At 42.1% G+C, this 14,883-nt stretch overlaps 1 protein-coding gene across 1 annotated transcript in view; it reads left to right on the top strand.

Moving 5' to 3' along the window:
• Positions 1-14,883, top strand: part of LOC105980190 — a 157,311-nt gene that overhangs the window by 97,349 nt on the left and 45,079 nt on the right. The window contains exons 3-5 of the mRNA XM_013008923.1: positions 2,799-3,602; positions 5,577-5,612; positions 10,672-10,730. Coding sequence (XP_012864377.1) covers positions 2,799-3,602; positions 5,577-5,612; positions 10,672-10,730 — 899 coding nt within the window. The remainder of the gene's footprint in view (positions 1-2,798; positions 3,603-5,576; positions 5,613-10,671; positions 10,731-14,883) is intronic.

Genomic DNA, 14,883 nt, shown 5'->3' with positions numbered 1-14,883 from the left:
TTTTTTTTTCTTTTTTGTGTCAGGGCCAGGGCACTATCCCTGAACTCTTTTTCTCAAGGCTAACACTCTACCACTTTCAGCCACAGTTCCACTTCCAGTTTTCTGGTAGCTAATTGGAGTCTCACAAACTGTTATGTCTCACAGACTGGGCTGGCCTTGAACAGTGATCCTCAGATTTCAGACTCCTGAGTAGCTCAGATTACAGGTTTGAGCCACCAGCACCCAGTGGCTCTGCTTCTTTACTCATGATTGTGTTCTCGAGGCACATCCATGCTATGCCGTGCCTCACTTCTTCCTGTTTAGAGTTCTGTCATGGACCCCACACTTACCTCTCACCTAATCTCCTATTTCTCCTGGGGTCCCCAAATACCTGCTTTCTCAGAAGCCCAAATGGTGTTTCTCAATGCACACCAGATCATCACATTTCTTAAAACCATCTCTAGGCTTCCTTTTACTTAGGAATAAGTTGGATTCCTTATCATAGTTTCCAAAAGCCATGTATGATCAGGACCCAACCTGTGCTGCTTCTCTGACCTTAACTCCCTCCCTGCATTCCACTCACTCACTCACGGACTCTGTGCTCACTCACTGACTCACTGACTTCCTTCCCCTTGAGTCATTCTTTCTAGCTTGTTTCTACCTCAGGACTTTGGTGCTTGACAGCCTTCTGTATGCAGCTTTTATTTCTAGGCTCTGTACTTGATTGGTTCCTTCTTATCTTTCAGGGCTCCCACATCACACCTCAGAGAGATACCAACAGTCCTGTCAAGACAGGAAGCTATCTCTCAACTCCATGTTGCCTTGTATGAGCTCATTACTCTGCTATAATTGCTTGATAGCATTAACACTACCCATGGTTAGTATTTACTTATATATTATCTGACTCACCTTGAAAAATTGCCAACTCCATCAATGGAGAGAATTTAACTGAAAGCATCACTTCTTGTATAGCAATCTTGTAGGTCCTCAGAGTGTACATGAAGGACTACTAGAACTACCAGAACTCCTAAGTCTTCCAAATCTTGTCTCTGCCCTCAGTTCTGAAGCTGGTTCTCTGCCTATTACTAGCTTCCTTGTTGTCAACTACTGCCTGGATGGATTTCTACCTATTACCAGCATCTCCATTCTCTTTATGCTCCACTCTTCTACCCTTCTTATACTTACATGATACTCTCCAGGTTTTGCTAATCTGCAGTCTCCTACAATAGTTGAGCCTTCTTTCTTACAGGTTGTCCACAAAGCAACATTCTGTTGCCAACTGGTAGTCAAGAACGTGAGAGACTCTCACGGAGAAGACTCAGCATGATGCTAGGAGTCAGATGCTCATTCTGGAGCAGAGTACCCAGAAACACTTGAGCCATGCTGGAGCTATGCTGGGAGCAGATGCAGATGTGAACTCAGTCCAGATTGAGATGCTAATAATTAAGTTACCCATGGTTTGTTCGGAGATCAGGGGTTAAGCTCGTTTGGAATGCTGGGACAAAAGGAGGTTTGTGCACTCAGCTTCCATCTAGTCATATGTCCCCAGCCTTTGCTCTAGGGAAATAAAGTGTCTATATACCCCACTCCCCAAGCCCTCTCAATATCCAGCGCCTGAGGTCATTTACAAGCTTTGCACTTCACTTATTCATTTCTTAGGAATAGAGAATCAAAGTGCATCAATCTTTAATTAAATATGTTTTTGCTCATCCATGATCTTGGACCAGATCTTAAAATCTGACCTTTCGCACATGTTTCCTGCATATATACTTGAAAATGATACTTACCATGATTATTATTTTACTTAATCTGTCACAGAGCCCTATCCCAATGTGCCTGGGGCTCCAACTATTTGTGCATGAGTTTGGGGTCCTTTATCAAATTCTAATTTTCTTTAGGAAAGTCCTACTGTTATTAATTGTATCTTCAAAGGGCGTGTCTTGCTTGTAGTAGAGTGCACATACTGTCTGAACACTGAAACCCTGGTTTTGCTAGCAGAGTAGAATGGCATGATTCTCTTACATGTTCACATCCTTGCAAAGACTGTACAATCTTTCTCTAAATGAAAATTGTTTGACAGATACCTGTGTGTTCCAACAACTATCCTCAGATCTCAACTTCCTGAGTAGCTAGGATTATAGGCATAAGCCACTGGCAACTGGCGCAAATGATACTTTTGCCACTCATTGAACAAAAACTGGGATGGAGGAGAATGGAATTAAAGCAATCCATGTGAGTTCCCAGCTTTGGAAGGGCTGTGGGAAAGGGGGCAAAAAGAAGGACCCAAACCAGACTGTTCCAAAAGTCTGGGATCCCCGAATTTAAATTGACAATGGTGACGCTCCATCTTTTACAATGTAGTTTTCCGATACTTTTAAGAATCATTTTTTTCCACAATACTTTTACATCTCAGCAATGTTATAAATATTAAATGATATAGCATGCATATGATTGATTGTCAGGAAAATGCCCTTTAAGAATGTTATTCTACTTCCTGCCCTTTCCTTGGCGTTTCTGGCCTTTCAAAGGAAGCCAAATAAGACTGGTTTTCCTTTTTCGTGTGGAAGGAAATTTAGAACTGCCTCAGTTGTCTTAGAGGAGGCTGCTTCCAGACGTTTCCTCCAAGGAAGGAATGCAAATCGGAAAAGCAGGGTCCTTCTGGGAATGAGGGCGCAGACTAGGCAGAAGCACGTGGCTTAGGCGCCTGCTCCTTTGCGCAGGGGGCCGGCGCACCTGTACACCTGCTAGAAATGGGCGTGGTCGGCCCAGCTGTCCTCCCATCCTGACCCTTCATTAGCAGAGAGCTGCTTTCCCCTTAGTAAATGCCTTTGCACTTGGCAAGGATTTGGGGACCCGGGATCATGGTTGGTTCCCGGGAAAGCGAGAGATTGAGATCAGCGACTTGGCGGAGGGTGAATGGAGGAGGTCCCCCTCCAGGGGGTACCCCACACACTGGTGGATGGGGCACTGGCTTCCAGGGAGGGTGGAGAGAGAGGATATCCCGGCAGACGCTAGACGGGTGGTCGCTGCTGCCAGTGTAAATCCGGGGACGCCCTGGTTTGCTCCCCCTTCCTGCTCCCACCCCAGTCCTTGCAAAGCTGGGAGAGTGTTCTCCTCCACCCCACCGCGCGTGGGGAGCAGGTCTCGCTGCAGCGGGGTGGGGCCCGCAGAGAGTCGGGGTGACACGGGGAGGCCGGGGTGGGAGGGGGGCGGCGCGCGGGGGACCACGCCGTCCCAGCCCACGTGTGCGCAAGATTTAAAAGTTGGTGTCGCTCAGGGCGATCGGTTCGGTGGCCAGGGCACCGGGTGGAGCCCAGGGTCCCACGTCCCGAATCCGGAGATGTCCGCAGGCGCGGAGATGCCAGGAGCCGTGAGCCGTCGTCGGGGGCCACCGGCGGGACAGGTGGTGGCCGTCGCGCCCCGCTTCCTGCTCCCGCTGCTGCTGCTGCTGCTCGCCTGCTGCGCGGGCACCTGCCGAGGTAAGAAAGCCCACCACGGTCCAGCCCTGCTGCCCCTCCGCGGCTCCTCCGCCCCGATTCCCCGCGCGCACGCGCCGCGGCCTCCAGGCTGTCACCCGCGATTGCAGGACGCAGGTGGCCCACGCTGGGCAGCCAGCCATGGAGGTGCGGGTGGTCGGTGCTGCACCAGCGCGTGCCTGGTCCCCATGGAGAGCCTCGAGTGTGGGGCAGGCTGAGGGGAGGTTGCACACACCTAGGATTTTCAGCCCATTGGGGAAGGGAAGGGGAATCGAAGTAGAGAAAACTGAAAAGCATCCTCCGCCCCACCTTCCCCTCCACCCCCCGTCCTGCGCCATCCCCATTCACTGCAGTCATTGGAAGATGGATAACTGGAGCCAAAGCCTTTACCTAAACCTATTTTGAGATCATTGTGGTGTTGAGATCGGACATGACTAGCATATTTGCTCATAATGATTACCCTTTGCTATTTTGACAACATTATTGTGTGCATATATGTACACATGCACAATGAATGCATAAATGTAGAGACACGCATACATTCTTCTGTATGTACCGGTCATTGTGTGCCTCCTATTATGTGATAATAATATGTGTCTGTTAAAACACAAACAAACAAACAAAAAGCTACCTGGGATTCCCTTTCTCCAAAAGGGAATCTATATTTTCCTGCTCAAGCCTGAACTAGCTCCAGGCATATGGATGTTTTCAGGTATCTGGGTAGCGCAGAAGAATGGACTAGAGGTAGATTTTTGTGAATGGCATTGGTTTTCTCCAGTCCAGTGGCTTTGACTTTATGCCGCTCAGAACACATTTGCTCTTGTTTCCTTCTTGGGTTAGAAATAAATAATCTATTTCTATCTTACGAAATAAATGAGGTCCCAGTGAGATTGTGTAGGAGCATTTGAAAACTATTTTAGAGATAATTTCCTTATTATTATCTTCAACAAGCTTTAAAAATGCAGGGAAGCCGGGCTCCTGTGGCTCACGCCTGTAATCCTAGCTACTCAGGAGGCTGAGATCTTGGTTCAAAGCCAGCCCGGGCAGGAAAGTCCGCGAGACTCTTATCTCCAATAAACAACTAAAAAACCGGAAGTGGTGTTGTGGCTCAAGCGGTAGAGCACTCACCTTGAGTTGAAGAGCTGAGGGACAGCGCCCAAGCCCAGAGTTCAAGTGCCACAACCGACCTCCCCATTTCCCCCCCCCAAAAAAAAGTGCAGGGAAATAAATGAGGGTAAAAAGGAAAAGTAAGTTTGACATTGTACTCTCTGTGGTGGAGGTAAACCTGGGGTGCACTCAGGCTCTGTGGGGGATGACCTGACATACTGTCCTGTTCTGATTGTCCTGAGCAGAGAAAAACCCCATCCCAGGAAACAGTGCAGATTCTTTAGGCACCAGATTTGGAAGAAGAGAGGCTTTCTCACCACATGCAGGTAGAGGAGGAGCCAGTGTGCAAGCTACACTCTGGTAACATGAGGGGTTTCTGAGATTGGCTTAGAGGAAAAGAAGTAGGAAAGGCAAGGTCTGGGAGCAGAGTCCGACCTTCTGAGGATGTAGCAGAGTGCAAATGTGACAACTGAGAAAACATCACCCCGGTTCTCTAAAGGTTCAGTTGCCAGGTAACTTGGGAGGATTCTCATTTGACCCTGAGCTCCAGGGGCTGCCCCAGTGCCAAGCACTCTCCTGCCACCAGCGAGAATTCTCTAGGTTGATTCTCTGCTTCCCTGTGCTATTCGGTACTGCAGACCCTTCAATGATTTTCTTTTTCGTCAAAACGGTGGGGATTTAAAATCACAACTCCAAAGTCTTACAGAGGTTAGAGCGCAGCCTTCAATCAGAGATGGGTAAATGGAGGCTAGCATTCGTTTCCTAATCTATTGCTTTTGATTGCCCTCATTTCATTGTTTTGAACTCTTTTTCTGAGACGCTGCGGATTGGGTGCCTGGGGACCTGAGGGGAACTTCCTTACTCGATAAGCAAAGCTTTAAATCTATGTAACCAGAATCTAACCAACGACTTACATGTGTATAGCCACTGGGGATGCAGAATGACTTACAAGTAAATATAAATATCCATTCTTTTTTATATATTTTAAGCTTTTTCTTTTACTGGAAAATTTAGGAATGATTGTCTTCATCTGCCTTCTTCGGGAGGCAGGTAATTAGAGAGGTAATGGGAAGTTGTTTTGTTATGTAAAGCCACGCTGCCTCCAGGGCAGTTACATATTACAGATTTGCAATGGTTTTGTAACTGCACAAAATAACTGTCTTGGGAGGCAGCAGTTTCCTTAAAAAAAGATGTCTTAGGGGCTGGGAAGATGGCTCAGTGGTAGAGCGCTTGCCTTGCATGCACGAAAAAACAATGTCTTAGGGTTTTTTTTTTTTCTTTTCTTTTCCAAAAAGAGCATATCTGCTGCCTACCAGTCACCCCAAAAAATGCCTCAGTGATTTTCTTTCTTTCTTTCTTTCTTTCTTTCTTTCTTTCTTTCTTTCTTTCTTTCTTTCTTTCTTTCTTTCTGTCTGTCTGTCTGTCTGTCTGTCTTTCTTTCTGTCTGTCTTTCTTTCTTTCTTTCTGTCTTTCTTTCTTTCTTTCTTTTGTTGATTGTGGGGCTTGAACTCTGGGCCTGGGCGCTGTCCCTCAGCTCTTCAGCTCAAGGCCAGCACTCTACCACTTGAGCTACAGCGCTACTTCTGTCTCCGTGGTTTTCAAGCAGAGATGGTGTGGCCACTCGCAGCCCAGGGCACCTTTGACTGCCTTTTTCAGCTTCATTTCTCTTTCAAATCTGGGCCTTTGCTTTTGTTTATGTGCAAGTATTGTGACTTGGATTCTGGGCCTCCATCTAGATACTCTAGTTTGCTCATGGTTGGCGTTCCACTGCTTGAACCATACCTCGAGTACAGCCTTTTGCTGGTTATTTTGGAGATGGAGTCTCATATGCTTTTTTTTTTTTCCAGACTGGCTTTGAATTGTGATTCTCCAAAGAGCTGCTCTTAATACTGAAAAATGAATTTTATGTCACTAAATCTATGGTGGGGAGACAGAGTGTGACTATATGGTGTGATTTGCCTAAAGATGGCAGTGGTAGAGCATGCATGACATCCATAAGCAAAGCTAAGAGATGATCTACCAAGATCCATCATTTTGCACGTGTAACTGGAGGTTTCTAACACCCTAACAAATGTCACAAAGCCAGAAGGAAATAAATGTCAATGAATGCAGCCTTCTTAGCAAAACTGAATTAACAGATCATGCAGTAGCAATGAGAAGGTAAAGGGCCAGCCACAGATTTAGTATAGGGAAACAGTTTATTCAGAGAATATTACCAAGAGAAGAAAATTTCCTCTAAGAGGAACACAGTTTATATATTTGCAGTACACAATCACGTGGTTATGCCTCTGATAAGAAGTGATCAAATGCCCAAGCCTAAATTAAAGAGTACTCAGGCCCCAGCTTATTGGATAATTCTTAATCTTCAGTCAGCTGTAACAGTTTTTCATTCCCTAGCTCTACTCTAAAATGCAAGCGAAGAAGAAAAGAAAATTGGTACCATGTTTAGAAAAATCAATCTGTTTTACTATGCAGTGCTGAAATCTATGCATCTTGCTCATCAAGTACATGATGCAGAAGATAACCACCTTAGAAAATATAGAAAGAGATCTAATTACTACTGTCAGTACTGTATAAAGCATTCATTGTGAAGGGATTTGAGTCTGTCCTTCAAAGTCTGGAATCTTGGCCTCCACTGTATGTAGCAATATAGAGAGATGATGAATCTTTTTTCTTTCTTTTCTTTTTTTTTTTTTTGGTCCGGTTGTGAGGCCTGAACTCTGGGCCTGGGCGCTGTCCCTCAGCTCTTCAGCTCAAGGCTAGCGCTCTACCACTTGAGCCACAGCGCCACTTCCGGCTTTTTTCTTTTTTCTTATGTGGCGCTGAGGAATCAAACCCAGGGCCTCAGGCTTGCAAGGCAAGCACTCTACCACTGAGCCACCTTCCCAGCCTCGAGATGATGAATCTTAAAGGGGTGAAGTCCAATGAGGAGATGGTGAGGTCATTTATAGAGCTGACCTTAGAAGGGATTTAGCTGGTTCCCAAAAGAATGAGTTGTTATGAAAAGAGCAGGGGTAGTTCCTTCCTGGATTGCTGACCTCTTCTCTAACCAGAGGTAAATCTGATCCATCTAATCTTAGACTTTCAGTTTCCCAGACTTTGGACTAAATAAATGTCTTTTCTTTGCAAATTACCCAGCCTCCAGTATTTTATTATAGCAATGGGAAAACAGACTAATACCTCAGGGAGGTAAATCACATGAGTTCTACTTAACAAGTAGACAAAGGCTTCAGTCATATGGTCTTAGTGGGTTTTTTCTTAAATTATGGATTCAAAAATTTAGACCCAAAATACCCTGATATGATTTATGTAAATTGGGCAATGTTAGGCATAATGGCAATTTCTAAGTGAAGCTTGAGACTTGGAGGAGGCAAATTGCCAATGGTCTTGGTGACGCTGTGTAGCTGAATACAAAGAAATTGAGCTGGAAGCTTCAACACTCATGATCAGAAGTATAAGAATATAAGGGGGGGCTGGGAAGGTGGCTCAGTGGTAGAGCGCTTGCCTTGCATGTCTGAGGCCCTGGGTTCGATTCCTCAGCACCACATAAGCAAAAAGAAAAAAAGCCGGAAGTGGCGCTGTGGCTCAAGTGGTAGAGCGCTAGCCTTGAGCTGAAGAGGTGAGGGACAGTGCGCAGGCCCAGAGTTCAGGCCCACGACTGGACCTCCCCCCCCCAAAAAAAAAGAATATAAGGTTACATTCTCTAAGCCCGAAAAGTCATGTCAAGCAGAATCTTGCATTGTATGCTCTCTGGTTACTTTATATGAAACTTGAGAAGCCCAGCATTAGCACTTCCTGAAAATGTAATGAAGTCAGAGTGTGACTCATCAGACAAGTGTGCCTTTGGTGCCCAGGTTGAGATATCTGGAACTGAGAAAGGGGAAAGTTTCTTTACCCACTTGGACTGTGAATGGGATTTCAGTCAGTTCTGAATTTAAACAACACTCTCTACGTGTGACTTCCATTAATTACTTGTAATAGTACCACAGAAAAGGGGTGGAGGGAGGGACATAGCTAGTAGTAGAGTCCCTGACTAGTATGCATAAAGCCCTGGGTTTGAGCCCCAGCACCAAAAAATTAAATCAATATCACAGAAAATGTTGTTAATTATTGTTATTAATACCATTAGAACTTTAATAGTAAAAATGTGTTAGGACTCAAGGCAAGACAAGTACAAAGTGGGTAGAGCTAGGAGAAAATGAAGTTTGTTAGGATTTGGAGTCAACTGGACTTAGTTTGAAATCTGCTTCTGAGGTTGGGTGAATGGCTGCATTCCCAGCACCTAGAAGGCTGAGGCAGGAAGGATCTAAGTTTGAGGTCAGCCTATCTCAAGGGAAAAGAAGTCTTTCTCTACTATTCATCTATTGAAATAGTATTACATTAGGCAAAATAGTCAAGCTTTCTTCCTTCAGTTTCCTTCTCTTAAAGTGGAAATTAATAATAATAATTAGTAGTAATAATTATTAGTAGTAATAATTACATTGGATATTTGTCACCAGAATTAAAGACAATACAATTGGAATGGTTATCATAATGCCTGACAGTCAATGCTTAGAAAGTATTAAAAAGTGCTATCTTAACTAACTTTAAACTTCTCTAATTTAAGGTATTATTTTTTATATTTTTCCTCATTTTTAAGGAGTTTTTAAACATGTTAAAATTAGAGTCTTTTACTGTAGGACGCTTTTCTTTAGTAAAGATAACTGTATACTTACAATAAGTACAATTTGATTTAAATATTTAAGTGTTTATTTAAGTATCAATAAAACCCCAAGATATTATTAATCATTTGTATAGTATGAATTAGGAAATTAAACCTGTGGAGCAAAATAGTGGTTTAGAAAATATAAACTAGGTAAATTTAGAGACTATAAAGTAGGTAAACTTTAGAGAATATTAACTAAGGTAAAGCCCTCACATAGAAATCTTTTAAACAGGCCTTTGCTCAGATATAACTTACATACAATAAGATTCACCTGTTTAATCTATACAGTTGATACTTTAGTGGATTTTTTTAAGTTGTGCTTCTATAATATCAAAGCTATTTTAGAATTGTCCAGCCCCAAAGGATCCCCCATTTGTGCTCAATCCTCATTCCTACTCTTAGATCCAGGCAGCCACTCAATATAATTGTGGATTTTCCTTTTTTGGACATTTTATATAATGGAATCATACAATATTTCTTTCATCTTTCACACATAGCTTTCTTTTTTTTTTTTTTTTGGTCGGTCGTGGGGCTTGAACTCTGGGCCTGGGCACTGTCCCTCAGCTCTTCAGCTCAAGGCGAGCGCTCTACCACTTGAGCTACAGCGCCACTTCCGGTTTTCTGGTGGTTTTTTGAGATAGGAGTCTCACGGTCTCTCCTGCCTGGGCTGGCTTTGAACCTCGATCCTCAGATCTCAGCCTCCTGAGTAGCTAGGATTACAGGCGTGAGCCACCAGCGCCCGGCACACATAGCTTTCTTGATAATACTTCTGAGACTCATCCACATCTATCATAGTGTATATTACTAATTCATTCTTTATATGGCCAAGACATACTGCATTGTATGATAGATGTATTGTGTTTTATTTATTTGTTCCCCAATGGAAAGACACTTGGATTGTTTCTACTTTTAGGTTAGTATAAGTAAGGCTATTATAACATTTAAGTAGAATTGTTTTCAAAGATCTATAAGTAATGCATTTGTAAGAGTAGTATCTTCATGAAATTATTAAGGTGTACTAGATAGTTATATCTTCATATATGAAGTAACATGATGAAAATTTTAGTTAAAGTATGTGAATAGAGATTTACAATGAAAAGTGATAGCTAGCATTTGAAAAGAAATTATATATGGATTTTTGATTTTTAAAAGAAATACTGGGGCTGGGAATGTGGCTTAGTGAAAGAGTCCTTGCTTAACATGCATGAAGCCCTGGGTTCAATTCCTCAGTACCACATAAACAGAAAAAAGCTGGAAATGGCACTGTGTCTCAAGTGATAGAGTACTGGACTTGAGCAAAAGAAGCTCAGGGACAGTGCCCAAGCCCTGAGTTCAAGCTCCAGGACTGGCAAAAAGAAAAGAAAATATTAAAAAATTAACATGTTGATATAATTTTACTTTTAGTTGCTCCAATATTACCACAAGGATCACTGCCTGAACAAGAACTACACTTGTGGAATAAGGTAAAGAATTCTTCTCACCCATCACATTGAAATTATTGTGGTAAGATGAAAAAACGTAATTGAACCCTGGGACAATGAATTTACCACCATCCAGACATCATAATAGTCTGAACTATTATGTTCATTAAGGTAAAAGAGAGGGAAAGTCAAAAAGAAAGAAAAATCAGTAAATGCTAATATAACACAAAAAAATGTAAGGAGAGAGTAATTACAGTAAGTGTAAAACAGTGCCACTTAAAAGACAAGGATTCTCAAGATTAGATTTTTGTTGTTGTTAAAGAACCAGAAATACTTACATATATGAGATAAGGTTGGAGATATAATTCCATGGTAGAGTGCTTGTCTAATAAGTGAACTCCAGCAACACACACACACACACACACACACACACACACACACACACAGCTACTTCAAACTACAGTAATAAAAAAACTAAAAGAGGTGAATAAGGAAATTTACCGATTGAGCAGAAACTGAAGGTTAATACAGCAGTCACAATCAGTGCCCTGTCATGGGCCTTTTACATTCACCACCTTGGAAATTTCTAATTGCAAGCCTCTGTGGCTCTGCTTGCCATCCAGAAGTGATCCCACCACTGCAGCCCTCAGATGGTGACAGAGGCAGTTGGGGGTAAATATCTTAGGTGCCTTGCTTCAAGTAGATGATGCTAAGACACACTCTACCCTGTCTCCCAGAGTCCCCAGGTTGACCTTTTTCCCCCACAGTGGAAATCTCCTAAACAGCATGCCCTTTACTGGATTCCTGTGTCTTCCTTGTTTTGCTTTTGCTTTTCTACCACTTCCTCTTTGTTCTGCTTGCATTCACATCTTTATCTAAAAGTCTGTTTCTAAGGGAATCTGACCCAAAACAGACATGTACACACTTAACCTTCAACAAAAGTAACAATGCAACTCAGTAAAGAACAGATTGTTCTGTTTAATGAGGTTAATAGATGATCTCACTGCATAGAGAAAATTAAAACTAATACCTTGTGCAGAGATAACACCTGGACAAAAACAAAATCACAGAGTTAATAGGAGATAATGTATATTTGTGAGCTAGGGTCAATGAAAGACTGCTTAAATGAGGCTTCAAATATAAGTCATAAGGCCAAAGCCCCAATGAACTGAAATACCTTAAGAGGAAAAGTTACATCTAGGCATCAGTGGTTCATGCCTTGTAGTCCTTGCTACACAGGAGGTTGAGATCCAAAGGATCAAAGTTTCAAATCTGCCCTGGGAGAAAAGTCTGTAAGACTCCATCTCCAATATAACCAGCAAAAAGCAGGGCTGGAGGTGTGACTTAAATGGTATAACACAAGTGAAACAGAGCAAGCAAAAGGCCATGAGTATAAATCCTAGTTCCACAAAAATAAAATAAAATAAAAGAGGAAAGGTAAATATCTCTTTCAATGAAAAGCTCTAGGACAAGAGTCTTTGAAAAAAAGATATCAACAATATTTAAAATTGATAAGGGATTGCTTTCCTAGGGCATCTAAGAATCTCCATCAAATTCCAGCCAGGCACTGGTAGCATAAACCTGTAATCTTAGCTACTTAGGAGGCTGAGATCTGAGGAGCCCGGTTTAAAACCAGCCCTGGCAGCAAAGTCTATGAGATTCTTATTTCCAATTAACCATCACAAAAGAAAAGCAAAGCAAAAAAAAGTCAGAAATGTGGCTCAAGTGATAAAGCACTAGCCTCGAAGAAAAAAGCTGAGGGACAGTGCGTAGGCCTTGAGTTCAAGCCCCAGCACTAGCACAAAAAAAAAAGGAGAGGAATGAAAAAAAAAAAAAAGGAGCAAAGAATAAGAAAAAAAATTAGACAGGAGCTCTAAAAGCTCCACAATCTTCTAACAAATACTCTCATTCATTAGTAACAATCAAATGAAAATTGAAACAACAACTTTCCACCCATTATACTGACAAAGCCCAGAAATCTAATGATGACCAATGGTAGCAGGAATATGAGTGATGCGGAACTCCTGTGCATTGCTAGTGAGTGCCAACTGGTAGAACCATCTTCAAAGCAACCTAGACATCCCATGTTCCAATTTATTCTCTTCTGGGTATAAAGTCCACACATATTCTCTACATGTGGAGAACATAACCACTGTCCACAGGTGTGGATTACAGCTTTGTTTGTACTGAAAAGAGTTAGAGAAAATCTAATTACCACTGTCCATTACTAGGAAGTGAGCAGGCAATGTGTTACTGTACACATTCTAGAGCACTCTACAGCAGTTAAGAGACAATAGACCAGGTATACATACTCAGCACCATGGATAGATCTCAAAGTATAATGTACAGTTTAAAGAAAAATGCAGATAAAACAGATTTTACAAAAACATATACAAATAAAGAATACACATCCAAAACACACTGGAAGAGTTTCCTATGGAAGGATGGAATGAAATAGAAAATGGAAATATTAAACCTAACAAATAAACAGTAAGTCCAATGATGATAGTATGCTACAAATTAAAGGAAGCATCCATTGTTTTAGGCTGCCTCCAACAAAATATGCAAAAGAAGAAGCAAGCTAGAAAGTAAGTGCTGGTACTAAACAGCACTTAACAGCATAGAAATCCATTGGCCATTGAAAGAGTCTCTGCCTTTGGAGAATATCAAAGGACTGGGGTGAAACAGAAAACAGAATGGAGAATCATTGAGACAACAGACACTAATGCATAATCTTAAAGCATTTATTTTATCTTGAAATCCTCTGTTTTTAAGAAAAGTCCTTGGAAAAATATTTCAGATGATAATATTAAAAGAGAACTCAAATAGAGTTGTGAAAACATCAATTATTCTTTCAGAGAAAAAAAAATTAGCCAAGCACTCATGCCTTAATCCTAGCTCCTTGTGAAATTGAGAAAAGGAGAATTATGGTTTGAGTCTAGCATGGATATAAAAGTCCCAAAGGCTTCTTCTTGGCCAACAGCTGGGCTTCACCAACATCTGTCCTTCCAGCTACGTTAAGAAGCAAAATATAGGAGCACTGTGATGCAGGCATATGCTCAGGCAGGAAGTGAGATCCAATCTCAAAATTAACCAGTGCAAAAAAAAGGTCTGGAGGTGTGATTCAGTAGTAGAGTACATGCCTAGCAAGCATGGGACCCTGGATTCAAACCCCAATGAAAGAGAGAAAGAAAGCGAGACAGAGAATGAAACACATAGGAAAACATAATTTTCTAATGATATACAGAACCCTTACCACTTCCAAATAAATAGAAGTCCCCTAAAACACTTTAGTGGCACTCAAAACCATTAGAACTATACGTCAAATGAACAAATGCTTTCTCGATCGGAAAGGGTCATGCTGTGTTGCTGGACCTTCCAAAGAAATGAGAACAAAGATTGGGAATTTCACAGTGATCTCCTAATAAGATGAATTCACCTTTTATAAATTCTGATGCTCTTATTCCAACAGCCTGATGACTGAGCTGTCAGTGTAGAAGTTCAAGAGTTATGTTCTTGGTCACAGGCCACTCACATAGATGGTTGGCCTGACCGTGAATGGGTGACACCCCTAGAGCATTCAATGACTTCAGATAAACATTTCAGGAGATTTTCCTCAGCCCACAAAAGCATCTAGTTGGAGGTGATGGATGAAACATTGGTTCAAAGGATATCTTTTGGCTTTCCCTCTCAACTGATTTCTCTTTTCGTATATTTTTTCACAAATTTGAATCAACTTAAAGAACTTCTATTGAACACACACAACATAGTCTTTTCCTCAAGAAGTGTGTGCTGGGTGGAGGGGGAGTCCTGTATCCATGATTCTGGTTCATCTGGAAGAAGGAGGGAGCAGGGAGGTGAGTTGGCAGGAGGGATGAGAATATACACAGATTTCCCAAACATTCGTGACATGCAGATAAGATGGCAAGATCTATGAGGAGAAAGAGGAAGGAGAGTTAAGCTCTTGCTTTTCTACAATATATGGGATCTTTGTTACTCTCAAAATCGAAGTTATGTATTTTAAAACACAGCCAACATGGAAGCAATATGGAGCTGGAGAAATTACCACTGAAAAGCATAATCAAAGCTCCCCCTCAGTTGGATGTGTGAATATAAATTAAATTAAGTGGATTGATAAGGAATTCTGAGATGTTATAGAAGGGGCCTCTGCAATAGTACACCATAAACAGGCCTT

Source organism: Dipodomys ordii, unplaced genomic scaffold (genome assembly GCF_000151885.1).
Source record: "Dipodomys ordii isolate 6190 unplaced genomic scaffold, Dord_2.0 Scaffold8, whole genome shotgun sequence".
Lineage (NCBI taxonomy): Eukaryota > Metazoa > Chordata > Mammalia > Rodentia > Heteromyidae > Dipodomys > Dipodomys ordii.
This window is presented reverse-complemented; position numbering and strand designations above follow the sequence as displayed.